A 26,540-nucleotide genomic window follows, 5' to 3' on the forward strand; every position below is an offset into this window, starting at 1 on the left:
CATTCTTTTATAACTTACATCATTTGCCAGTAAGAAGTCCAAATGACTCTAACTTAAAAATATAATTTTATTTTTAAAAGTTATTTAAAATGTCTTTAAAATATATCAACTACTCCACAGATACTTTGGTCTGAGTCTCTCACCTTGGTTATAAGGATTTTCTCCTACTTTTAAGTACCACTCATTCTAAAACATCCTACAGATTTCATAAATGACCTCATTTTTCTTTGATTAAATTTAAATTCTAAAGCTTTAGGTGATCTCTTCCCAGTGCCCTTCTGACCTTATCTTATCAACCGTGCTGGCAAGCTGGCTTTACTCCAGCCCATCCACACCATGCTAGTGCCCTAGCCTTATGCTTGGTAGACTATGCCTCTGCCCTGAATGGGCTTTCTGAGACAGACACACAACTTGACCTTCCATACCTGTTACAACACTGTTATTCAACACTCAAGCTAGCTAAAGTAATGTGGCAAGAGGATCCTCTCCAAATTCTTTTTCTATTCGTATTTCTTTAAAGATATTTTAAGCTAGGTATGATAGCATAGGCCTTTAATGCCGTCACTAGGGAGGCAGAGGCAGGTGGGTGTCTGTGTGTTCCGAGTCAACCTGGTTTGCACAGGGAGTGGTCAGGTCAGTGGGGGTCTCATGGTGAGACTCGGTTCTTAGTTCCCTATTCCTTCAGATACTTTGCATCTGAAGCAAACTGAAATATTTAATTTTTGCGAAAGGATAATTAGTCTAAATGGTTCTTGGGTACCATGGATAGAAGAGAATTCAGTGGTGAGAAGAAACTATGGTCCACGCATTCATCAAGAAAATTGCTGCCAGTGAGATGGTCAATTCAATGAGAGAAACCTTGTGTTTGCTATATTCACAACATTTTATAATAACACTAAAGAGGGGGGTGCTGGTGACCTAGCTCTGCGGGTAGAGTGTATTTAACATGAACAACCTCCACCCCCAACTCCCAGCTGAGCAGAAGCTCAAAGTTATCTTCTGCTAGTTGTGAGTTCCAGGTCATCCCTGGACCACAGTTGGGGCTCCTGGATGATCACATATTCGTTTCTCTCTCTCTCTCTCTCTCTCTCTCTCTCTCTCTCTCTCTCTCTCTCTCTCTCTCTTTCTCTCTCTCTCTACTATATAAACACACAGAGACACATATATTTAAATCTTGCTCATACCACATAGCAAAATGCTATGTAATCTATTTATGTTACTTAAATAATGTTAGCTTCCATGTGGAGTAGGGATGTTGTTAGCCTATTTTGTCCAATAATGTCTTTCAAATACCAAACACCTAAGAACAATGTGAGCGGCAATGTGAGTAATGGCTTAAACAAAGAGCACAGTTCAGGCAGTGGCCAGCCTTACCATTTAGGTGCTGGGCTACACATTCACATTGTTTGGAAGAAAAACCAAGCCAGTAAAGTGACAAAAGACAGAGACGTGGGGGTGAGGCGGCCCACAGTGCCTCAGTTGCAGAGCCAGGCACTTGCAAGACAACCCCTATGGCCTAAGGGACAGGCTGTCCCTATGGCCTATTTGTCCCAAAATCTAGTCCAAAACTTGTTTTCAATCTTTTAGTCTTTCTACTCTAGCAATGGATGGATGCTTTCACAAGAAAGCACGTGTATGCAAGTCACTTTCATTTTCTACTTTTGTTTGATCTTTGTAACTTTTTCCTGTGCCTATGATTCCAAGAAAAAGATACCAATCTGCAAAATAAATTTCTGGAATTAAGTTAAAAGTTGTCAACCCAAAGGACAAGCTAAACTGGGCACCAAGGGGAGGTGGTGATCCTTCCTCTGCAGGCAGCAATTCTAACCTCTGGCAGATTGACTGGTTTTCACAACTGAGTTGGAGTCCCCACTAAAGTCTCTCTAAGGTCAACTTCCTGCTTCCTAGTCTACCATACCTCGGGCAAGCTTCCATCACACACAACCAAATTAATCTGAGCTACCTGCTTCTGTATGGGGGTGCGAAGGCCAACAGCGGCTTTGGACCTTTTTGAATACCTAACAGAGGACTGAGGTTTGGTATCTTGGATCAGCAGCATTTTGCTAACTATGTGAGTTTTCAGAAAAGGAAGAGGTAATACATAGATGCTCACTTAATTTGAACAGCCAGAACTACAAGCCCAGTCCCCTCTTTACAACTGTGTTTGAAGTTAACAGAGCATTCTGAAGTGAAAGAAAACAGGTATGTCACAAATCCTTTCTGGCCCTATGACAAAAAATAAGCTCTAAAAAAAAAAAAATAAACAACATTGATAATTTCCCTTTTTTATACTGTGTGTCTTTTGGAGATCCTTAAAATTGGTTTTAAAAATATTTCCTACATCTCTAAGAAAGTATTTTTTAAGAGAGTTACAGATAAGTTTAAGAGAAAAAAAATAATATTTTTTGGGAATCATGGCTAAGCAAGCCAAGGCAGAAAAATTGGACAAAGGCTGGCCATTGCATTTTCGTGGTATTCCACAAGATGTCAGCATGTAACTGAGCATCTTCAGCTGGGGTGAGGGGTGTTTTCCCTTAAGTAGAACAATAGAAGGCCTTTTCTTCGGCCTGAGAGCTGCCACCGGAGCTTTGTTAACTCAATTCGTAAATATATTCTCATGCATACTTCATTATTGTAAACACGGTTCTTCATGTAGTCTCACCGCAGTTGGAAAATGATGGGTTTTTTAATCTTAATTTTTGTCTCTACAGAATTTCGTCTCTTACCAAATTACAAATCTTAAATACTTACAAAGGTCTAAGACCAAGATATCCCCAGCTCCGTGAAGTCTGGGTAAATTCTCATGGATGAAACAGGTTAGTGGAGTGCAGAGGAATTTCACTCACTATATATCATAAAATCAGAGGCATCTAGACTATGTGAAGAGAGAGAGAGTGTGTGTATGTGTGTGTGCGCATGTGCGTGTGTGCGCGCGTGCATGTGTGCAGGCAACAGTCTTCTCTTGACATATTCTCTTTGTTCACCATTATTAAACCACATGATGAGTGCCAGCACCTGACCAACTTTCAGTATTGATTATTAGAAAATAAGGAGCTGGTATCTTCCACGTACGAGCATTACCAAGGCCCCATAAATGGGAGAAAGCCATCCAGTGAAATTACTTCAATCACAGTAACAAAAGACCGTCAAGATTTCCTTACATCATTTGCAGCTTTCTCTTGCTTTTCATGTTTTTCTCGGTCATAAGCCATTTTCTTCAGCAATTTCTTCATGGCTCTCCTTTCCTTTTTCTGATTTTCAGTATTTTGCTTCCTCACTTGGTTTACAATAAACTTTGGAATCTAGGGGAAAAAGAAATTCCGTTTGAGGAGGAAAGTAAACCATAAAAGGCACAGAACCATTTTAAATTAAATACTGTTTTCTTTTCCACGTTTTTAGTTTCAAGAGGAATAAATGTTCTGTTTCTCAAGACTAAGCCCCTTAAATGTGCCGTTCATTAACTCTGCGAGAAGAAATGAACCATGGACTTACTTAGACCAGGGACAGGGCATCCACTTGATGTAATTTACCACCAACTGTGCAAAGGTGCAAAGGGGACTCTGTGAAGTTCAAGGACATACTGGCCACGTCCTCGCCATGGATGTCAACACAGGAGATTCCCTGAGGAGACCCTTGTGGAGGCCACTACCTCTGTAGTTGTCCCCTTAGCAACCACCTCTCTCCAGCTCCTATAAGCTAACCTACAAGTCCCTTCTAATAATCCAGATGGCCTCCTCTGTCAGATAAGAAAAAAAGCTCACCAGTCAACAAAAGCCAAAAATTGGCTAGCAGCACTTCTAAAGATATACTATACTTCTAAAGATAAGAGAAACTTATCCTTAGAAATTATATTAAGAACAAAATCTTTTAGACAGTTAAAACGTAACTATAAAATAATGTTGCTCTTACAAGAGGCAGACATGATAATGGAGCATTACTTTAAATATATTTGAAATAAGCTGCATCATTTGCCTTTGGGTTGAATATAAAAAGCCTTGAGAGTCTAGGAAGCATCATTTTGCATTTTTAAAAAATATTGGAATTAGGAGAGGCTCACATTAAGCTTCAAAATGGTTACTATCATAATTTGGCGTAGAATTTCTTTAGTTCATTTTTCTAAATGCTTGCAAAAAGGACTCTTTGTCTGCAAATATATGAATTTCATTGAAAAATGAAACTAATCAACTAAATCTCTCATTAACATCCATGTTGATTACCTGTCAAAACTTAAGATCAACGTAAGAGCAAAGCAGGAAACTGCATTCGAGACCTCAGCAATCGGAGTGCAGAATGTGCATGTCCCTTTAAATAACAGTTCTGTGGAAAATTAGGGGATGATGGGAGCAGAAACAGCATGAGCTCTTTAAAACGTGACAGCCTGAGGACGGAGCAAATGGGGAAACGTGCTGATGGCACTGCCCACGAAGAGCCTTTTACGAGGCATGCTTTCTTGACCGAATTTTTATGATTTTAAAAAAGAAATTCGCAAGGCCCTGCTTACCTCTGTGAATAAAACGCCTGCAATACCTCTCCACTCACACACGGCAATGGGAATCTTACAAAGCTGGCAGACAGCACGCAGTGTGTTTTTAAGCCATTGGGGGCGGGGAGCCCATTGCTTTTAAATATCAACTTTATAAAGTTGATGTTTTCATGATTATTTTGGACAATTATGCTAGGAAATTACATGACCATTATTGTGGTTTTGAAAAAATACAACGTTTTTCTTATATGAGGACCCTAGATCTAAAAGTTGGGGTCTAATAAATGTGTGTGTGAATGTCCATGCATATCAGAAAAAGAATGATGGGAGAAAGGGAAGAGGTCTTACAGGAGAGGAGAAAGGAGGATTATGGGATGCATACAATAAAAGGATAAAAGAGAATACCAACGGGATACCAACTGGAAGGAGAGGAGAGAATCTGCCAGAAGAAAAGCAGGCATGAGTTAAAAAAAAAAAGTACTATGAGAAATATGTATGAAAAGGTCATTATGAAACTCAAGACTTTGCACACTGACCTGAAAATTTAAGCTAAAAACGTATACTTACTGTCCATAGAAGTTTCTGGTACTTAATCAATAAATGCATGACACTTGCCGTCCCAGCTGCCATTTCAAATTCTCGCTGTTCACTGGACTTCAAACCCAGCGTATGGCACATGAAGAGGTTCGGGGCCATGACCATTGCTACATTTACAACTGTCATTTTATTCTTCTCTTTATTGTCAATGATTCTTTGGAGAAATTCTAGCAAGGCCTAAAACAAAAATGACCGAGATGTCTGTTATACGTGGAGATAAGAGATGAAGGCACTGTAGCGGATAGGATTTTTAAATTATTTTTAATACGATGTTATTTAACTCTAAATGCATTTTGGAAAAAAAGTCAAATGGAAACCACCTATTATGTAATCTTCCTAAAATAGATTCATAGCATGAAAGAGTTTAAATGGAGTTGTCTTGAAGGGGACAATACCTCTGCTTAACACCACAGGCCAGCAAATGAAAAACCCAGTGCCAGAGATAGGCTGCCTCTTTTGGAGCTGTTGGCCAATAGCTATTTCCTGTTTCTGACTGTCCTTCAGAATTCCACAGTAAGACCCTGTTGCTGACATACTTGAATCATATACTTGGAGAAGTCAAGATGGTAGTGACCTCGGAGCTTCACCCCTACTTGCTCGTTTCCATGGTGCTGGAAGGTGCTAATGGATGCTACCAGGAGGCCAAGGTAAACATCGATCTAAGGCAGTTGTGAACTCTGTGAAGCTTGCTAAAGACTAGCCTGACAAGACGTGCCCATTGGTGCAGTTGTGACACAAATGTTATGGGAATAACCAACCACTTTCTAATTAGATTTAAACCTACAGTAAACTATACTTGTCACCAAAACCTGGAAAAGAACCTATGCCTACACAGATTATAGACTCTAGGGAAGAACTTACTACTATTAGTATGCTAATTGGAAATAGTATTAAACCAACTCCTAATGACTTACTGCTATACCTATAGATTAGTGCCCCTTTTAATCCTCATCAGAAAGGCTTATTCTTGAGATGGCAATTGAAACCTAGACCTACAACTGGCCAAGGTACAGAGAATAAGATACTACAGAATACTCAGCCCTCAATTATACACGTATATCACATGTCTCCCCTCAAAGCTTAAGCATCATCAGGGAAGAGGAGACAGAAGGATTGCAAGAGCCAGAGGTTAAAGATGAGTATAAAGAGACAGTGTGTACCAGACCCAGCAGGTCAGTTATAGAGATGAACTCACAGTGGTTGCCACAGAACGAATAAGACCTACACAAGCATCAGCCAGCATGGAGGGAGAATGAGCACATTGTCACGTGCCTAACAAAGGAAATACTAGCATTCGATACTATCTGGGAGGAGAACTAGGAACTGGTCCCACTCCGGGAGTACTGGGGGCTACACAAACAGGGTTCAATGATCTTAAAAGAAAATAGGAAAAAAGGAACATATAGTTGTGTGAGTAGGGAGCTGAGGGTGGAGCTGGGAGGAGCTGGGAGAGAAGCTGATAAAGAAAATACACTGTATGAAATTATCAAAAAAATAATGAAATTGCTAGTTATCGAAGAATCAGTTAAAAGTGTTATTTAAAGGATAAATAGTAAGGAAAAAAGTACTTTTGCTACAATACATTTCAGCAGGTAAGAAGACTTGCTTTCAGGTTTTTCAGCATGAGGTCAATTAACAGAACCTACAACAGTGGAAGGAGATAACAACTCCTAAAATAAATTCTCTGAGCTTCCTTGACCATGTGCACCTATGCACATAAACACACAAATAAAAGGGAAAATGTTAAAAAGAAAATCCAGGGCTGAGGATAGCTCAGATGATAAAGTGATAAAGCTGTGTAAGCTTGAAGACCCAAGTTTGAGTCCTAGAACCCATGTAAAACGTTGTGTTAGACAGTGTATGTTTGGAGAAGCAGAAATGGGCTTAGTCACCAACCTGCCTAGCCAAATCCAGGCATCCCTAGTTGTCAGTGAGAGACCTTCTCTCAAAAAACAAGAGAGTTGGCTCCTTGGAATGACACCCAAGGTTGACCTCTGGTCCCCACAACACAAATACACACACACACACACACACACACACACACACACACACACACACTGGTGAGTCATGCATAACTTCCTATCTATATCTAACAGGCCTTGTCAGCAAAGCTCCTCTGAGAGACAGATGAAACCCCAAATGGAGCTTTGCTTCTCCCAAGCCCATGGTGCTAGGCAGCAAGGCAGAGACTGCATCTTACATGGCAGAGAGATCTGCAGTAGTCCAGGCCTCTAGATCTACAGGAACTGCAGAGCACCGAAAAGCAGATTAAAATAGCATGTAAACATTCATTTGTTCCAGAAAGTCCTTGTTCTTTCATCTCAAGAAAGGAAGGGAGGGAGGAAGGCAGGGAAAGAGAGAGGGAGGGAAGACAAGAAAGGAAAGGGAAGGATATAAAATGAAAAGGAAGAAGGAAAAAGAAGAAAACCTTTGAGAAAGTACACTCTACCTTAATTTCCTACTCACTAGCCTGCTGGTACAAAATCAAAAAAAAAAAAATGAGCTTTGCTGTAGAAAATAAGGAGCTACCATGAAATACCAAAGACATGAATATTTTTTTTTAATGAGGAAATGAATGATCTGGAACTTTGCAGACTAGGTTAGGTCTTATTCAGCACAAACATCACCACCTTCATTCCTACCACACACTCTGAGCTGTCGGTCCCCAAAGACACCAGTAGCAGGTTTGCCCTTCTCATACAAGGCCGAGGGTTCTTTTGCCTTTTTGTCTTTTTGGGTGATTTTCTCAAGAATACCACTCACCACATGTGTGTTTGATGTTCTCCATGAATGAAGCAGCGTATTAGGCACATTGTACAGACCATCATCATGTTAATCATCATGAGAGGCCGACACTATAGTCACCCCAGTTTGCTGAGGAGGAAGTGATGTCTTAGACAACATTACTGGAGGGCACACAACCAGCAAAAGCTGTGGAAGGAACATGATCCCAGGTCGCTCTGGCTTCTGTTTCTGAACTCTTAACTGTGCAAGGAATCACATTTTCATGGTCATCCTAAAATCCCTACCTAAAAAAGTCAAAATAGGCTAGACCCAAACAAAGGAACTGGCCTTTCTACAAGATTTCAGGGCAGAAGCAAAGACAAAAAAAAAAATCAGTTTCTAGTGCTAACAGGTTGATCTTATATCAGGTTTATTTGCAATATAGACCTCAGACATCTGAAGCAAAGTAAAGGCTTAATATCTAACAGCAAAATTTATGTATCTAATATCTGGTACAGTGCTTGGAAAGCTAAATTGTAATCTAAGCATCGTGTTGTATTGAAACAACATGTTCACAAATGAGGACAAAAGATTAATTGAAGTTTAGGGAAAAATATTTAATTTTGTTCCACAGAGACCAGAATGGTTTCTTGGGGACCAGTGTATCTCTTTCTTTATGAGCATAAATTACAAAGATTAGATAATTATTTTAATTGTGGTGTGCACATGCAATAAGATTGTTCGAAATATTACTCGAGGAATGCCAGGGAGAAAAGGGGGGAGGGGAGGGGAAGAAATGGAGGGGAGGAAAGAGAGATAAGCTAGTAAGATGCTGGCTCAGCCCTTGACAAAGCTACACTGAAGAATGGATGGGCCATTTTAAGCAGTTGTGAGGGATATAAAGAGTCTGGGGTGAGAAGACTGAGTCCTTGCAAACCCTGTGCTTTTTGAGGCTATGATAGCAGTTACTTATTAGCTATAACTGTTCATTGGATATCTGTTTTCAATACCTCTGTAAAAATCTGTCCCTATGTAAAATGGGAATTTAACTCTCCTAGTCTTCAAGGGCTGTGATAATATATAGAAAAGTTTTAAAATTAAGTAAAATTAATTGCAAAAGAGGTAGCCAGAGAGAGGCCTCAGCCCTTAAGATTTTTTCTTGCTGAGGACAAGAGTTTGATTCCCAGCACCCACATGTGGTGGTTCACAATCACCTGTAACTCAAGCACTTTTCTGGCCTCTGCAGATGCTCATATTGCACCCTCCTACACATAAATAAAAAGAAACTCTTTTAAAAGGTGGAGGGGACAGGGCAGGTAGCTCAGTGGTTAAGAGCAGTCACTATTCTTGCGAACCGGAGTTCAGTTCCCAGTACTCATATTAGACAGTTCACACCTGCCTGTAACTCCAGTTCCATGGGGATCTGGCACTTTTTTCTGGAACTTGAAAGTACTACTACGTAGACAGACAGACAGACAGACAGACAGACACACACACACACACATATACACGAGAGAGAGAGAATGAGTGAGAGAGAGAGAGAGGGAGGGAGAGGGAGAGAGAGAGAGAGAGAGAGAGAGAGAGAGAAGAAGAAGAAGAAGAAGAAGAAGAAGAAGAAGAAGAAGAAGAAGAAGAAGAAGAAGAAGAAGAAGAAGAAGAAGGAGGAGGAGGAGGAGGAGGAAGGGAGAAAGGGAGGGAGGCAGTAACAGGACCAGATTAATAATGCTTCTGAAACATATATTGAATTTTTTACTGTTGTTTTTTTCCCAAAGTTTATAATTAATCCCGTCTCAGCACATGCTAAACTTTTATTTTCAAGGTGAAGGCCTTACTATACATATGTACCAACGCTGGCCTCAAACTTGCCATCTTCACTTCTTGGCCTCCTGTATTCTGGGATTAAAGGAGTACCCTACCATCTTAGTTACTTTCTTATGCCCAAGACAAGAAACCATGACCAAGGCAATCTATAGAAGAGTTTATTGGGGGCTTATAGCTTACAGTGTGAGTCCATGATCATTATGGGAGGGAGCATGGCAGTGGGGAGCAGGAAGTAGAGAGCAGGCAGCAGGCATGGCACTGAGGTAGTAGATAAGAGCTTGTGCCTTGAAGCAGAAGGCAGAGAACCCTCAAAATCTGCCCTTACTGACACACCTCCTTGGATAAGGCCACACCACCTAATCTTTCCCAAACTGTTCCATCAACTGGGGACCAGGTCTTCAAACAAAGGAGCCCATGTTGGACTTCTCATTCAACCCACATTGCCTAGCAATACTTGGCTATTTGCAGCTCAGGAAAATTAACTAGTATGAAAACAATACACACCCATCCTAAGAACCTCTAATGATACTAGTACTGAGATCATTAAATCAGACGAGTGAGTGCTCTACCAAATTACTTCAATATAATTATACAAATAAGGACTTCCAGCCCTTAGAGAAGCAACTTAATGTTAATGAATATTTGAGCTGGCCATTGTGACCTATTTCGAACTCTACCACTTCTAAATATAAACACCTGTCACATCTTCAGGACATAATGTACCACACCTGATAAATGCTGGCACTTGCATTTCAAATGCCTGTTGCTTGCTTTATTGGACATATTCACTAAATAACATTTGGAAAGCATAGAAAACCAGGAAGAATGAAACAGAAAAAGTCCATGTTTTCTATTTGGTGTAGGAGGTCCTTCTGTAGTTACATTGCTTTCATTGGTTGAATAAAGAAACTGACTTGGCCTTTTGATAGGGCAGCCCTTAGGCGGGCAAAGTAGACAGAACAGAATCCTGGGAAGAAGGGCAGAGTGGCAGATGCCATGATTCTTCTGCCCGAGAAGGACGCTGGTTAGACTCATGCCGGTAAGCCACAGTCAAGTGGCAATACACGTTAATGGAAATGGATTAAATCAAGATGTGAGAGTTAGCCAATAAGAGGCTAGAGATAATGGGCCAGTCGGTAATTTAATTAATACAATTTCCGCGTGGTTATTTCGAGGGTTAAGATAGCCAGGCAGCAGGACACAGCCTGCTCCTCCTCACAACATCTATTAATTAATAAACTTTAATCACCTGCTCTTCCAAAAGGAATATCATTGTGAAAATTGAAAAAGCAAGGCTTAGAACTAGCAGTGGTGGTGCATGGTGGCAGGGGCAGGAATATGTCTTAAGTTCAAGCCCAGCTAGGGTAGCTTGCCAAATTACTTTTTTTTTTTTTTTTTTTTTTTTGACAGGGTAGGGTTTGAGACAGAGCTTCTCTGTAGCTTTGGAACCTTGGAACCTGTCCTGGAACTTGCTCAGTAGACCAGGCTGGCCTTGAGCTCAAAGAGATCCACCTGCCTCAGCCTACTAAGTGCTGAAATTATAGGAATGCATCACCAACTGCATCAAGGAAATGCTCAGAGGGTAAGCCACTGCTACACAAGCTTGTGAACCAGAGTTGAGATTCTAAGACCCACTTATATATTAAGTGGGTATTGTAGCCCCTGTAATCCCATGCATGGGAGGGAGGCAGAACCTGGGGATCCTGGGAGCTACCTAAACTAGCTGCATCAGAAAGTTCTAGGTTCAGTTGAGACAGCCTGTCTCAGGCCTAGAAGAGTTAAGAACTCTTGCTACTCCTGCAGAGAGCCTGTTGGCAACACAAATGTAACATGGCTCAAAACCACCTGCCATTCAAGGTCCAAGAGATCGGGTGCTCTCTAGTGGCCTCTGTAAGCACTACAGGCAGTCAGAAGCACAAAGGTGCACACAGACAAACACATACACAAAATCAAAGACAAAGAAGTATATTTTTAAAGAGAGACCCTGCCTCAATATAAGAGGCAGAATCAAGGAAGACACCAAATGTTCATCTTTGGCCACCACACACACACACACACACACACACACAAGCACGCATGCACTTATGTGCACATGCAACTATATAAACATGTGTGCCCACACATATGAACACTCTCTCACACACACATTCGCTCTCTCTCAGAAAGAAAGAAATTCTACAAAACAAAACTACCCAGATGTTAGAGAGGTGGCTTAGTGGTTAAGAACATGTGATATTGCTGCAGGGACCAACATTCTATTCCCAGCCTCCACATGGCGAGACTCTAAAAGCATACATATCTCCAGCTCCAAGGGTTCTTCTGGCTATCATGAGCACCTGTACATACGTAAGTGCACACACAGAGGCAGGCATGCAGATACACATATAAAGTAAATAAACCTTCTTTAAAACCCTCAGTAACATTAATAAAATTAGCAACCTAGCAAATTACTTAGTGAAAGATTGCCTCTCAATCTGTCCTTAAAAGCACCCTCTCACATTTTAGATGCATATTGCTGTTCCCAAAACAAGCATTGTAGTGTTTTTCCACAAATAATGAAAAAAAATTACTCTGCATCTTTCTAAGGGATATTTAGTGTAAATTAACCAGCTGACCTTCAGTGTGTCTCTGTTTGCATCAGGCAGAAGGATGACAAGGAGGTTCAAAGCCTGCAATTGTTCCTTTTTGGTTGGAAGATCTGTAGAGAGATGAAAGAAATCTAAAAACTTTAGGGAACACTTTCCTTTCTTTTTCCATTTCTAAAGAAAAAGAGAAGTTATTGGGTGTCAACGTTACAGCGAAACATAAGATGTGGTGCCTGAGCAGCCAGCCTCCCCGAGAGTGTTTGCTGGAGATCCAGGAAGCAGCTGCTCCAAGCACCCTTCGTCCTAGGATGCTAGCTTCCAACTGGGATCACATGATGCGCAGCCTTATGTTTGCAGACATACCACAGTGATTTGGAAACAATTCTAGCTTCCATATGCTAATTCTCCTCCCATGGAAACATGGAGAAGACTGGACTGTCCAGGAAATACTACCAAGGGTAGGGGACTTCTTTAACACTGAAACTTGTCTCTTTCAGTGTCAAGGAACAAAATACAAAAGAAGAGCTCTGGCAGGCAGAGGAAAAACGGGGTCTGGAGTACAGCAGGTGTCCAATAAATGTGTGTGGCATGAATAAGGAATCTATCAGGAAGGAAAGCTTTTAAGAGGTAGATAATATTATCACTGGAACCTAATATTTCCAGAGATTTAGAGAATTATCAGCACTACTTTGTCAGCTAGCAACAAATTTGACTCATATCCAGAAAATGTATTCAAAACAATGCAACTTCATCACTATGAATATTTTTACCAAAAGATTGTTTTTGTTTAAAGGAGATAATTTAAATAGTGATTTTCATTGTCTTCATGAATTTTTGGAAAAAAAATGCTACGACATGAGGTAACTTAGGCATTCACCCCAAAATTGCACACCTAAAGAACAGCATGCAACACTGTGAATGGGAACTCTACTTCTCTGTCATCGTTAATAATACACTCATTCGCTCACAAAGTTTCCAGTTTGGAAGACAAAGATATGATAACTTGAATATCATTACAGTACTGTTTCCTTGCCTGATGGCCCCTGGGAGTAAACGGAACAACCATAGCAAGATATAAACCTTGCGAGATCTCTGTGTTCCCTGGGAAGGAATCAAAACTGATTACTTATCTTCATTTGGAATTTTCCAGAACCACAGAATGGCCACACACCAGAATCCCATGGCCCTCTACCAAGGAGGCAGTCAAACATCCTCCAGCCCCCTACACGAATCCAGGATTTAAGATTTTTGGAAATGGCCATAGATGCTGATATCTCCTTGTGCTTTCATAATAACTGTTAACTCACAGCTTCTCCAGTGTGTGCTGCTTTCAACACCTGGCAAGAAGCCACATCGGAGGTCTATGTGACTCACATAGTTCAGAGAGAAACTTGAGGTTTCCAGGTTTTACCTTTAGATGTATTGTGTTCTTAAAGGCCATGTACCTAGTCTGCACCTGAAGAGAACATTCTGGTATGTTTATTTATCGAAGGCAAATGGTGTGTGGCATTTGAGCAACCCTTGACAACCATGAAACATATCTAACCAAAGACATCTGGTGATGTGGCCTATGATGCCAGTGGTCACTGAGATGGTAAGTGTGAGTGGTACCTATTCCCAGGCTACTTCCACATGGAAACAACTTACTCTGGACAGCCTGGAAGGCTTTGAGGTACTCCACACTCAGCAGCGGCTGGGGCAGCTCTCTGAGAAAGAGCTTCAGCAGGCTGGCTGCGTCATGTTGCTTGACACTCTCCCAGTTGAAAGTCCCTTCATAAAACTTTGTTTCTAGTTCTTGGCAAAGATTCTGAATGGCACAGAGGGAGAAAGAAATTAGCAGTACACACGTGTTTATTTTTTCCCCTGTTGAGAGTATGATTATTTTTTTTTCTACCTTACAAGAAATCTAATCTGTTAAGGGTCAGAGTAATAAAAGTCAACATTTGTCTGTCACTCAGAAAAATGCCATCCCCAGCCCTGCCTGCCCTTATGTGGAGGAATTATACCCAAAGTGAAGAAAAAGGTTTAAGTATTTTCACCCACTTTAATTAGCAAAGGTTTAATCAAATGATCGACTAAAATTACTTTCCATTAGGCACATCATCTAGACCCTACAATTTGTCATTGTTATTAAAACAGACCACTTAAAATTTAAGAAGATGTTTTTGAACTATTTCGAGGTATGTTACATAACAAAACACATAAATCGATCCCTGGGCAAGCAAAAGGTTACCTCTCATTTTTTACCCCTGAGAACTGCAAATCCTATAGAGAGGATACAAAAAATATATAATGATACCTACCTACCGTCACTGTACCATCATCCTGCTGCTAGTTCAGGTTAACGTTTGGAATCCATGTAGAATGAGGATGCTGAGGTCATCCATTTCAAACACTCTAGATGTGCCAACCCCCCTCCTCCTGCTACTACATCAAGTTAGTTCCTAACTAATATTTTTTCTGGATTCATTTTTAATGTAGCATAAGCCCTGTTATGTCAAAAATTCTTTTAAGCTTCTCTTACTGGAACCACTTTCTCAAAAGATGGCTTTGGTTTGGCTTACGTTTTCTTTGTTTGGTTTCTTATGCTATGGTGCTGGGGGTGGAACCCTAAGCCCCCTGCATGCTAGGAAACTGGTCCCCTACTGAACTAGATCCTCTGTTGTTCTTCTGCTTCTCCCAACACAACCCTCTTTTCTTTCTTTTTTTTTTCCCTTGTTTTTCTAATAGATGAAAAACATGGATGCTACCTCAAAACTTAGGAGTGGAGTAAAAGGGGAGCAAAGGAAGGAAAAGAAAGGAGCAGGGAAGGAGGAAAGATGGAGAGAGCAGAAACGAAGAGGGAGCGAGACAAGAAGAGACTAAAGGAAGGAGGGGGGCAAGAACGAGGATTGCAGGAAAGTCAGTGGGGCGGGGACACCAAACTTTTGCCCATCATCTTTAAATCATTTACAAGGGGCTAGCTGCAGCATGATCCAGTCTATGACGACAGGCTGGGTGGACCAGTTAGCACAGTTGAATCCACTTAACTGGCCTTCAAAATCAGACTAGCTGTTCCTTCTGTCAACACTGCCAACTCCCTGGCTCTTGTCAAGGGCCTTAATCTGCTCCCCACCTGGAGTGCTATGTTCCAGCTCCTTCTAAAATCAAAACTCAATTGCTATTACTCATCCTGATTAAATCTCTCACCCAGCTCCCTAGTACCTCTCTGAGTCATGATGTTCTCATTATCATAGGATTATAATTGGTGATGTGGGGATTTGGAAAAATAAAAACTTACAGAAAAAAGCAGAAGGGGTTTGTAGAGAAACTATAAACTGGATGTTGCGAGGCTTTTTTGTTTTATTTTATCGGCTTTGCGAGCAAGAATAAGGGGTGGGGAGGCTGAGTAGGCCTTTAAAACGTGCAAGCATAATTAAACAATAAAATTGTACATTAACAGAAACTGAAGTGTTTCTTCACTTACCTTGATTCTCATGGCAGCTCCCGGTATGCGTAGGAGGCCCTCAGTTTCCAGACCGCCTTCTTCAATTCGAGAAATCAGCTGTGGGTAAGCCAATAAACATTCTGATCTCGGTGTTTGTAACAGGTACAGTTTAACATGTGTCCCCCTCCCCCGTATCAGTAAGTGAAAGTTGATTCCGAGGGCATGCGCACTGGATTTGAGATGAGGCTTTGAGTGCTATTGGGGCAACATCTTCAAAACTATGCATACAAAAACCTGAGATAAAATGTTGAAAAAGTTGGTCTTATTCTCCTTTGTAAAAGAAATGTGTATTTCACACAACAGCTGTGACTCTCCACAGGATCAGGGGAAAGATGTTCACTGTGTAAACGCAACTCAGAACACCATTCTGCTTTTCCAGCGACATGCATTGTGCAATCAAATAAATATCATACAATTCCAGTATTTGCACACTTATATACTGTGCCTAGTTTGTTTCAAGAAACAATACTTTTATATGAAAAAAATGGTTGCTAATATTCATTTTAAGCCACTGGTGGTAATCTTGAAGAAGAATGCTTTCAAATGGGGATTCTAAATGCCAGTACTCAATGAGTGGGTACATATCTACTTCAATGACTCCACTAAAATAAACTAAAATGAAAATGTAGAAGCCATAGGGTTGGAGACATGACTAGGTAGGTAAGAGCATGAACTGCTCTTGCAGAGGACTCAAATTCAGATCTCAAATTCAGATCACAGTTACTTGGAACTTCAGGTGAAGGGGATCTGATGCGTCTGATCTTTGCAGACACCCGTTTTCACATGCGCATACCCCCACACAAATACACCCAATTTTTTCTAATTAGTAAATAAATATTAAAAAACAAATCACAAAAATCAGACAGGTAGGAAATATTCCAGAAGCAATTGTTAAAAGGCTGTGCAGACAGTAAAAGTGGTCTACTTCTTGACAGGGAGCTTCCCCGTTGAAAAACCTGGGTTGCACATTCCTTGGGTAGCACATGGAACTTACAGAGGGCAGAGCATCCTCTGTGACATTTAGGGAAATCACTTTCCACCTCCTCCTGACAAATACAGGGCACTTACTACATAGGAGCTTCTTTCCTATAGCCTACCCCCCTTTAGCCAGATGCGGCCTACCCGTATCTCCAATCTTTCTTTAATATTCTCTGCACACCTTGGGACATAAAATCCTTCAGGGTGCAAAAGAATGTTGTTTCCTTCAGGGAATTCCCTGTTAATGATTAATTGGGCTCCACAGACCACACAGACCTTATTGCTTTCCCCTTGCATATAAAAGTGCCTCTTATGAGAAAGCCTTGCATCCTCGGGAATGGGAGCGGGGTGGACTTCTGTCTACATGTTCCAAAATCCAATGTGCCATAGCATGTGGACCTGGAAATGATGGTGATTTCTTTGCCTTAATGAACTTATCTGTCCTATCCTATGAGTAGATTTTGACCAGGAAATTCACGGATACAGAGGGATTCCGAGAAAATGCCAATAACGGCATCAAGTTCTAATAATACATTATTGACTCTAGCATCAACCCCTGACCACTCAAAGAAGCACATCAATCTTTCAAATTCAAATAATTTCTGAGACCACATTGTTCAAGAACCGCTGTAGAGAAACTCGGCGCGAAAAGAATTAGGAATTGTTTGAGATTAGAAGGACATTATAAAGTATTTCATGCCAAATTTTAAAATATTCCATGTACAACCAATTTACATTTTATTTCCCCCCATAAAATATTTGCATGTCCTGTTAAATCATCCAATTGAATGCGGGCAGCTGCAGTCTGTCAGATTTGAGCAGTCTACACTTCTCACTGTCATTAAGTACAGAAGAAAAGCGGGGCTGCTAAACAGCCGAATGGGATTCATTTCTGAATCCTACATTTGAATATATTTCTAGTGTTCTCTAATGTTAGATCCCAGCCTCAAGAGGGATGTGTGTGCTTCATGGAACAGTATCATGTACTATCTCCTATTTCTCACTTGGAAAATCACATGTTTTCGCTACATTATTAATTAGCTGAGTACTGGCTTTTACAATAATAGGAAACATGCTTTCTTCTGCGGCCTCTGCCAAGGCTGCTGTGTCCTGTGGAGTTCCGAGCACGTGCAGTACCCAGTTGCCAATTTCAGGAGAAGCCTGTCCTGGATGACTTGGAAGTAGAGTGGTCTTTGTCCCCCTGAAGGAAGTAGTAACCCACAAGAGTGCAGGTGTGGTTATCAGGTCTGAATGAGAAAACTGCCTTCATCGGGTCTTCGGGTTTCTGACAACACCATGTTTTGAGTTATGTATGTGGTTCCTGTGATGTCAAGGACCCAATTAAAATACTCATGGGGAGAGAGAGTAAAATTTGCTTTAGAGGATTAAACAGCTGTGATAATTCCAGAGAATGCTTGCAAAATCCAACTATGGTTTGGGGCATGGGGCAGTGATGGAATTCACACCCAGGGCAGCTGAGCTACATCTCCGACTATAATTTCTCGTGGTAGATGATAGCCACATACTACATGTGGCTCACTACTCATTAATTAAAAAGCTAGTTGTTTTCGGTATCTATTTGGATAGTAACCATTTTATGATGGCTCAGAACATTCCAAATACTTTGGGGACATTGCTTTTTAAAAGCAAAGGTATTTTAAGTTCCTATAACACCCCCAATAGAAAATATTGTTAATACTGTGTTTTTGCAACTATGTGTGAAAAGCAGACAGTGTATCAGCTAGTGAATATGGCTATATTCCAATAAACCTTACTAATCAACACACACACACACACACACACAAACAGGAAACATTCTAGCTTTCCTTAAATTTTCAAGACCTCAAATAGACAAAAATAACTATACTCAAATATGCTGTTTGGAGATACAGGTATTCCATACTTTATCAGTGACCTATAATATCTCTCAAAATGTAAATCATGTAGTGTGTATGTGTATGTAGAGTGTGTGTGTGTGTGTGTGTGTGTGTGTGTGTGTGTGGTGAAAACCAATATGGAAATGAAATCAAACACTTTGGCACAACACTGATTTTACTGACCATCTTGACAAAAAGACATTGGATTGAAAATTTGATCAGAAAATGCACTTTGAAGTAAAATGAACATTTTTCTTTATCCATCCCCTTCTAAGAACATGGTTTGAACAACATGCTTTGGGAGGGGGGGGTGATCAAGAAAAGTAAAAACTGAAATTGACTGATATGAAATAAGGTTTGGCTAGTGCCACCTGCAGACATTCTTCCTTCACATTGAAGATGAATCCTCTGTAGTCTGAGAGCCAATGTTGCTGCAAACCAACTGCTTCCTTCTTTTCCCCCTTTTACAAAATGGAAGGACAGACAATGGGCTTGTGCGCTGGTAATCAAATGATGCTTCTCACAACACATCTCTGCAGCTTCTTTCTTACAGCACAAAGTGGATGCAAACTGGTGATGGCTGCCTACCCCTCCACTCCTTAAAGGCCTCCTCTTTTTAATAGGAACAAAACTGAAGTACAAATTAGAGAGGATGCCACAGGAGTCTCAGGTGTGTTCAAGAGAACAAAATTGTAAAAAACTAATTAAATAAATGGAATCAAATTTTAGGGAAAATTGAAGAAAGCTTTCTCTTAAGAGACCATAAGCAGTCGGTATTCGGTCTACTGTGGAAATATCTTATATGAAACTAAACTCATACTTCCCCCATGTGATAAAGAACTTGTGTGCCAATCTGATTACTGTTGAGTGCCCAGTGGTTCAGTCAAACACTGATCTAGATGCTGCATGATGATATCTTTTAGAAGGTGCCAAGTGTTGAATTGCAGAGTTTAAGCCATGCAGTATGGTGAGCCCCATCCCATCAAGTGAAGATGCAAAAAACAAAGCTTGAGGTTTGCAAAGAAACTATTCTTCCTCAAGACTGCAACATTAACTCTTGCCTAAGTTGTTCTCCTGCTGTCTTGGTCCGCACATCAGACTTCTGGATCCCATTAATCAGAAAAACTGTTATCAATTATTAATATAGACACAGTTCATCAGACCGTGGCAGGAGAACTCTCCAGAATACTCAGCAAGAGACACATCAGATATGTTTGGATGCAATGATAGGAAGGTGGAATAAAACACCAACAGCAAGCGGCTAACCAACGGTAGTAACCAATTTGGAACAGAACAGTAACTACGAAACATACTGAGCCTTAGGACCGGCTAAGTCGGTCATCTGAAAACAGTCTCTACTATCCTGAGAAATTATTGATATTGACATGCTGAGGCTGTTGGCAAGGAATCTATTGGGTAGTCCATGACTGTAGGGCCCGCCTTCTTTACTGTGTCATCGTAGGTTTTATCAAGTGTAATCTGTTCCTCTGCACAATGATGGCTCAGAGGTTGAGCTGAATATTTTTTATTGCTCCAGATAATCCCCTTATAAATAATTGAGTGTTGACTACACAAGCAACTTGATAGTTTAGCAATCATTTTCTAATTCTACTTTATGGTTTCTTTGCCTGCTTTGGACGTGGGCACTGGTAAATTAAGTTGGACATCCTCACTGCAAATAGGAAAGCTTGAGAAATACATGCATGCATGAAATATTCATGAGGATTCAATTCCCTGGGAATTTATACACAGTTCCCACTCCTATGTATTATAGAACTGAAATCTCAATTACACAAAAGCAGCTAATATAAGACAGGAAAATGATGCCAGGTAATCACAGTTACAGTAATATCACAGAAAGTATCACCATGAGATAAAAATTACGAGCCCTTGAAACAAATTTGCTTCCTGAATAGAAAATCAAAGTATAAAATAAAACAGCATATCAATTGGAAAACTGTATTAGAACAGTCCGAGTGTAAAATGCCACCATTAGCCTAAGTATGTTCTTGCTGCACTGGCCAGGTCTGGCCTACTTACATTTTGAAAGATCAAGGGTATTCGAGTTCCTGGCACTTTCCTTTGATCTTGTTCTAATAACATGGTTAATGGAACACCAAAAAGACCAGCGTCTGCAACAAGAAAACAAAAGCTCTTCACTTCATCAACCTATAGAATAGCAATAAAACTGGAAATATGAGATTTGTTACATTGTCATTTATTGATCAGATTATTTATTGAGCACCTACTTAAAAAAATGATACCGCAAAGCCATTAAGTAGATACAACACAGCCAAAGCATGGGTCTGTTTTCTAAGACAATCCAGAAGCAATAGGTATCTGAACAAATGATGGCAATTAGAGCCAACTGCTGCATAAGGAAACCAAACTACCATGAGGACATGTAAATTATTTGAACAGTTGACGAAGTGCAATCAAATTAAGACATATAATCAAACACCAGATATCTCTCCTTTACAAAATGGACATTGAACATTCCATGATACAGCTAAACATAAATATTTACTTTTTTAGAATTACAATCCTGATCTATAAATATGTCTTTCAAAAATGTAGTAGATATCTAGTATTCTTACATTTAAATCCCCCCCTTGTTCTCTCTCTCTCTCTCTCTCTCTCTCTCTCTCTCTCTCTCTCTCTCTCTGTGTGTGTGTGTGTGTGTGTGTATGTGTGTGGGGGGGGTAATAATTGGTAATATTTGAACGTTTTCTAAACTCAAGCTTTTTGCCTTAAGTTTGAAATGAACACAACTACTTACAACCTTTGCTTGTCTCTTCTGGGTTGATGTTTACCACAGAAGCGAGGGGTCTGTTTTTTAGGAATGACACAATCAAGTAAATAACATTCATCTGAGGACAAGGAAAAGGGACTGGCCTTTGGTTAAGGTCAGGCATTGGACACTGAGAAGCCATTTAAAAAATAATAAATTGCCTTTCAGTTTGACCATTAAAAGGGTATGTTTTCTCAAGAACTCCAAAAACCCAAAATAGAAGAATATATTTTTAAAAACTACAAAGGACTTTCTCTATTTCTATTTAAACAGTGACAGCTTTAATAAGAACATTTTAGTATTTCTCTCTTCAGTATATAACAAAACTGAAAATTACACCAACAATAAACAAATGAACAACAAGAACAGCAACAAACACCTCTGTAAGCCATTTTAACATCTTGGGCAGGCGGTCATAGCTATTTAAACTGTATTTCTAATTTATCATTGAAAGAAGCACCATGATGAGTTTGGCCAGAAGTATTTGAAGTTGTCATTCTTCACAGGGATGTAGGGGAAACCAGAAGCACCAAAGAACTCAGAAAGTCACCACTGCAAGGCTTGTGCTAAAATACTCCCGTAACTAAGCACAGAATGAGGTCTTTAGGGTCCACCATGGCAGGGATGCACAGGAAGGACAAGAATGGTAGGTACACTTCAATCCTACCGAGAAACTGTCTCTATAACTTACATCAGGTACATACATGTCTTGGCTTGTGTTACCATAGCAACGCAAGTCCTCATTCCCAGTGCCTCTTTAGGAGACACCTATAAGGTTAAACAAGAGGACAGAGATTCCTAAAGGGGAAAGCTTTGTCAGTAGAGAATTAGCTGGATTTCCAGACTAAGAAAATAAAGGGAAGCAATGACAAAAGATGTCTGTTCTTTATCATGTTATCAGAATTAGTCTGCTGATGTAACAGGCAAGCAAGCTGCTTGCAAAAATGGAGAAGACACGTGGGAAAAGAGTATAATGTGCTAGCTCTGCATCAGACAATGGCATTATTTTATTTACTGGGGGGAGTGATGTTTTTGTCAAAAGCTAAAAATACAATGTATATGACTAAAGAGATGGCTCTTCAGGTCAAAGGGCATGCCATACAAACTGGAAAGCCAGAGCTTGATCCTTGGAAACCACAGTGGAAGGTGAGAACTGTCTCATGGGAGTTGTCCTCTGACGTCCATGCACACATTGTGGCACTTGCATGTCCACACTCACATGTACATTAAATGCACACGATACTAAGATGTATAAATTAAATTTAAAAAGAGAATGAAAGAAAGAGAACATAAGAACAGATTGTTACTACCAGTATTTCATTGCGGAAGAACTTTAGTAATCACTCAAGACCAACACCTTAGCAGGTGTTTTTTGAGATCTGGTTTTGGAGACAGACACATCTGCCAAAGGTCTCTTTCTCAAACACACAGTTTCTGACGAGGAAAACATGAGCATTACAATTCCCTGAATAATAATTCCCTTTTGCGAGAATGAAATCATTTGGCTGTATATTCTCTGCTTATCAATTTATAAAAAGTTCAAAAGCAACACTGAGAATTGTAACTCTAGACACAATCAAGCACCAGTTGATCTGGCTGCCTTCAGCCCCATCACCAAGAGTACCACCCAAGAGCTAAGTCCATTTTCACTACTATGGAACCAAATCTAACTTTACCTTTTGTTTTGATTTTCACAGCTTTCTGTTGTTTGAGTTCCACACCCAATACATCATACAGGGCAGTGAGTTCAATCAGGGCTAGATGGCAAACTTTCCTCATGTCTTGGGGGGCCAAATCCCCAATCTTTGTAGTACCAGTTTTATCTTTTGGCAGTCTGAAACTCTAGAACAATATAAATAAGTAAATAAATAAATAAATAAATAAACAAACAAACAAATAAGTAGACAGACAGATAAAAAAATAAATAGATGAACATATGGTAAATGTTATCAGTCTCTTATTCTTTTTGCTCCTCTTATAATGAAAGGAGGAAACGTTCTAACTATTCTAACTGAAAATAATAGTATACTCGGATTGAGTGACAGTGAGAGCCATGGAAGAATGCCTCGGTCAGACTGCAGCATGGTTTTATCATGGAGAGCCCCAAACTGTGTGGATAATTCACACCTGATGTCTGACATAAAGTGAAGCCAAACCAAGGAATGCAAGGGTTCATACCACTGGATCAGAGAAGAGGAAAAGTAATTTCTATCTAATGGGCCTTCACAAACCAAAGGTTAAATGTCAGGCAGGAACCATAAGGAGGAGGAGGTACAGAGAGGAAAAGAGGATAAATGATCTCCTGAATATAAACAGGAAAAAGAGAAAGAGGAATTGTGTTTCTGAGGAAGTCCTTAGAATGTTCCAGTTTTCCTCCACATGCATGGTGCTCTCTTAATTGTCATAAAAAAGGTTAGTAAAGAAAAGCCATCCACCATTAGAATGGGAGAGGCATCAACTTTAGAGCCAGAGGGTTATCAGTTATACAGCTACTTACTAGCTGTGGGAGCGGGCAACTGCTGAACCTTTCTTTCTATCCAATAGGATAAGAAAGAGGAAGAGGGAAGGGAGAAAGAGAAGGTCCCCTTAGTCAGAGGGTCACTGTGAGGCTTAAATGGTCAATACAAACAAACTACGTTTCTCTCTGCTATTAGTGCTTTTTTTTTTTTTTTTTTTACTGTTGAACGTACACAGGCCAAGATCCTACCCCAGATCATGGGTCTACAAATGGTGTTCTTGCTCTTTTGTGCCTTTCTCAAGTATCGTTTCCTAGCGACTTAACCTCTTTTAGCATTAAACATATTAAATATAAGAAAACAAGGTACAAAGTAGTAGAATAAATTTTTCTGGCATATTTAATACAAATTATAGTCCCACTGTGTTTACTGAATGAAACTGATCATTCTCCAGTAGCTTAATTAAAAATCATGTCATCAAGACTGTTTCTTTGGGGTTTGCCATAATTCCTTCATTAAGTTGCTAAGTAAGATCAGCCAGCAGATTCCCTCTCAAGCATTCATTCTCAGAGTGTGGTTCAGGGAAACTTGTGAGTACCAATTAGTCCAAGAGGTCAAGCTTAGGAGCCAAACATTAGTTTTAATAACATTACTAAGAAGTATTTCTTTCTTTTCTACTCTACTTCTCTCAAGACTGTATAATGGAGTTTTCTAGAAGTAAATGACATGTATGTTCCAAAAGACAGAATGTAAAAGAGTTGTTTCCATTATTAAAAGGGCATGTATACTCTTAATAGTTAACTTTAATGTATTATCTTAATTTTTAACTTAAAGGGTTTTTCTGGTGCTAGAAATCAAATGCAGAGTTCATTTTTTTCTGTTTTGCACACACAATCAAATTGGCATCTTGTACATGCCTGGCAAGGAGCCTCTCTTCACCCAGCAGTCTACTACTGAGATTTAGCCAAATGCTGAATTTTTAATTTCTGACATAGTAAATATCCGGGGTATCAGACATGGTGGATTACATCTGCAATCCCAGTCCTCAGGCAGCTGAGGCAGGAACTGTTGTGAGGTCGGGGCCAACATGGGTTACACAGTGAATTTCAGGGTAGCCTGGCTACAGAGTAAGACCCTGTCTCAAAAACTTAACATGTACCCATAGTTCAATTAACATATACAAAAGTTTTTGAAGACTTAAGCCATTTTTGAGAGACCATTTGCCAACAGAAGACAGAACAATTCCTAATATTGGCAATGTTTGGAGATTGGGTAGCTTTTCATATATACTCAACTCCAAGAGTTTGAGTGTCCACCAAAAAAAATAAATAAAAATAAAGTGAGGGGCATTATGGAAGGTAGAGTCTAAGTCCATCACTTCCTAGCTGTGTTAGGTTTTCCTCATCGTGACACAGTCTTGAGAAAATACAACTGGAGGGAGGACTTTTATTTTTGCTCAGTTTCAATCCAAGGCAGTGTGTGTGTGTGGGGAGGTGTGTTCAAACTCATATCCTAGTGGTCAGAAAACTGAAGGAGGGGAGGAAGGGAAGAAGGAAAGGAGGGATGGAGCAGACGGGGGGGGGGGCTAGGGTGGATAGACTGGGATAGATGGAGAGAGAGAATAAGAGAGAGAGACAGGGAAGGGGGGAAAGAGAGAGAACAGTAAAGTAGAAATACCACAGACCCTACTACCCAATATCACAGAGTGAAGCTCCAATGACACATGTAAAAATACAGAAAATATTAAGGACACACACACCATATGTTTGCACCGAATATATGGGTGTAATTGAGAAAGGGTCTCTCATGTAGTCAAAGTGGTCTTGAAATATCCCATATTGTAAAGTCTGGCCTTGAACTTGATTCTCCTGGCCCTCTCCATCCAAGTGCTGAGATGTAGATACCTGTCTCCATGCCTGATTGATTACTGTTTTTTTTTTCAGTGAACTTTAAGAATCATTTGAAAATATTCTTGGTTTTATTTTCCTGCATGCTATAGTCAGACAAGAAAAAAGAGTCCAATACTCATTTGATGAATAACCTCTCATTATATTCTACAAAAAGTTACAGCAGGGTAAGAATCAGGGAATATTCTAAGGTGTGGGGAAACAGACTTTAGAAGGATGGAAACATGGCTGCATAGACACCATTCTCTGACTGTTCCTGTCTGCTTTTGATGCCTGAAACTCCAGGCAACTTTCCCGTTCTACTCAACTTCTTTATGCACAGGGGACGGAGGGAACAGTGTAGGTCGGTAGAGGATGGAGAGACCCTCAAAGGCAGGGCTACAATCTTGATCACCTCTCCAGCCCAGTGTCTCTTTCTTTGGCTTAGTATGTTTCAGGAGCAGGGCCACAGATTAATGAAGGAACCAAGACACACACCCACACAGAGAGGACAACCGTGACAAGCTACTGCACTGGCGTTTCCTATGTTCTCTAAGGTCCAGTCATATTTCCTGAGCTTTCATTTATTAAAGGCAATGGTGGACCTGGCACACACAGGGCAAGCACCTGTCCTGAACTGCATCATCAACCCTGAGTTTGTTTATTTATTTATTTATTTATTTATTTATTTATTTATTTATTTTTGGTTTTTCAAGACAGGGTTTCTCTGTGGCTTTGGAGCCTGTCCTGGAACTAGCTCTTGTAGACCAGGCTGGTCTCGAACTCACAGAGATCCGCCTGCCTCTGCCTCCCGAGTGCTGGGATTAAAGGCGTGCGCCACCATCGCCCGGCCTG

General features: G+C 40.2%; 1 protein-coding gene across 6 annotated transcripts in view; it reads right to left on the reverse strand.

Moving 5' to 3' along the window:
* Arhgap18 (Rho GTPase activating protein 18) overlaps positions 1–26,540 on the reverse strand; it is a 211,318-nt gene that overhangs the window by 19,572 nt on the left and 165,206 nt on the right. For all 6 annotated transcript variants that reach the window (XM_050138106.1, XM_050138105.1, XM_050138108.1 and 3 more), the window contains exons 6-12: positions 23,020–23,185; positions 20,593–20,684; positions 15,677–15,754; positions 13,858–14,017; positions 12,241–12,323; positions 5,051–5,257; positions 3,162–3,302 (exon numbers count right to left, since the gene is read on the reverse strand). In XM_050138106.1, the coding sequence (XP_049994063.1) occupies positions 3,162–3,302; positions 5,051–5,257; positions 12,241–12,323; positions 13,858–14,017; positions 15,677–15,754; positions 20,593–20,684; positions 23,020–23,185 (927 nt within the window). The remainder of the gene's footprint in view (positions 1–3,161; positions 3,303–5,050; positions 5,258–12,240; positions 12,324–13,857; positions 14,018–15,676; positions 15,755–20,592; positions 20,685–23,019; positions 23,186–26,540) is intronic.

The sequence above is a fragment of the Alexandromys fortis genome, unplaced genomic scaffold, assembly GCF_014885135.2.
Source record: "Alexandromys fortis isolate MF-2015 unplaced genomic scaffold, M_Fortis_MF-2015_v1.1 scaffold_14, whole genome shotgun sequence".
Lineage (NCBI taxonomy): Eukaryota > Metazoa > Chordata > Mammalia > Rodentia > Cricetidae > Alexandromys > Alexandromys fortis.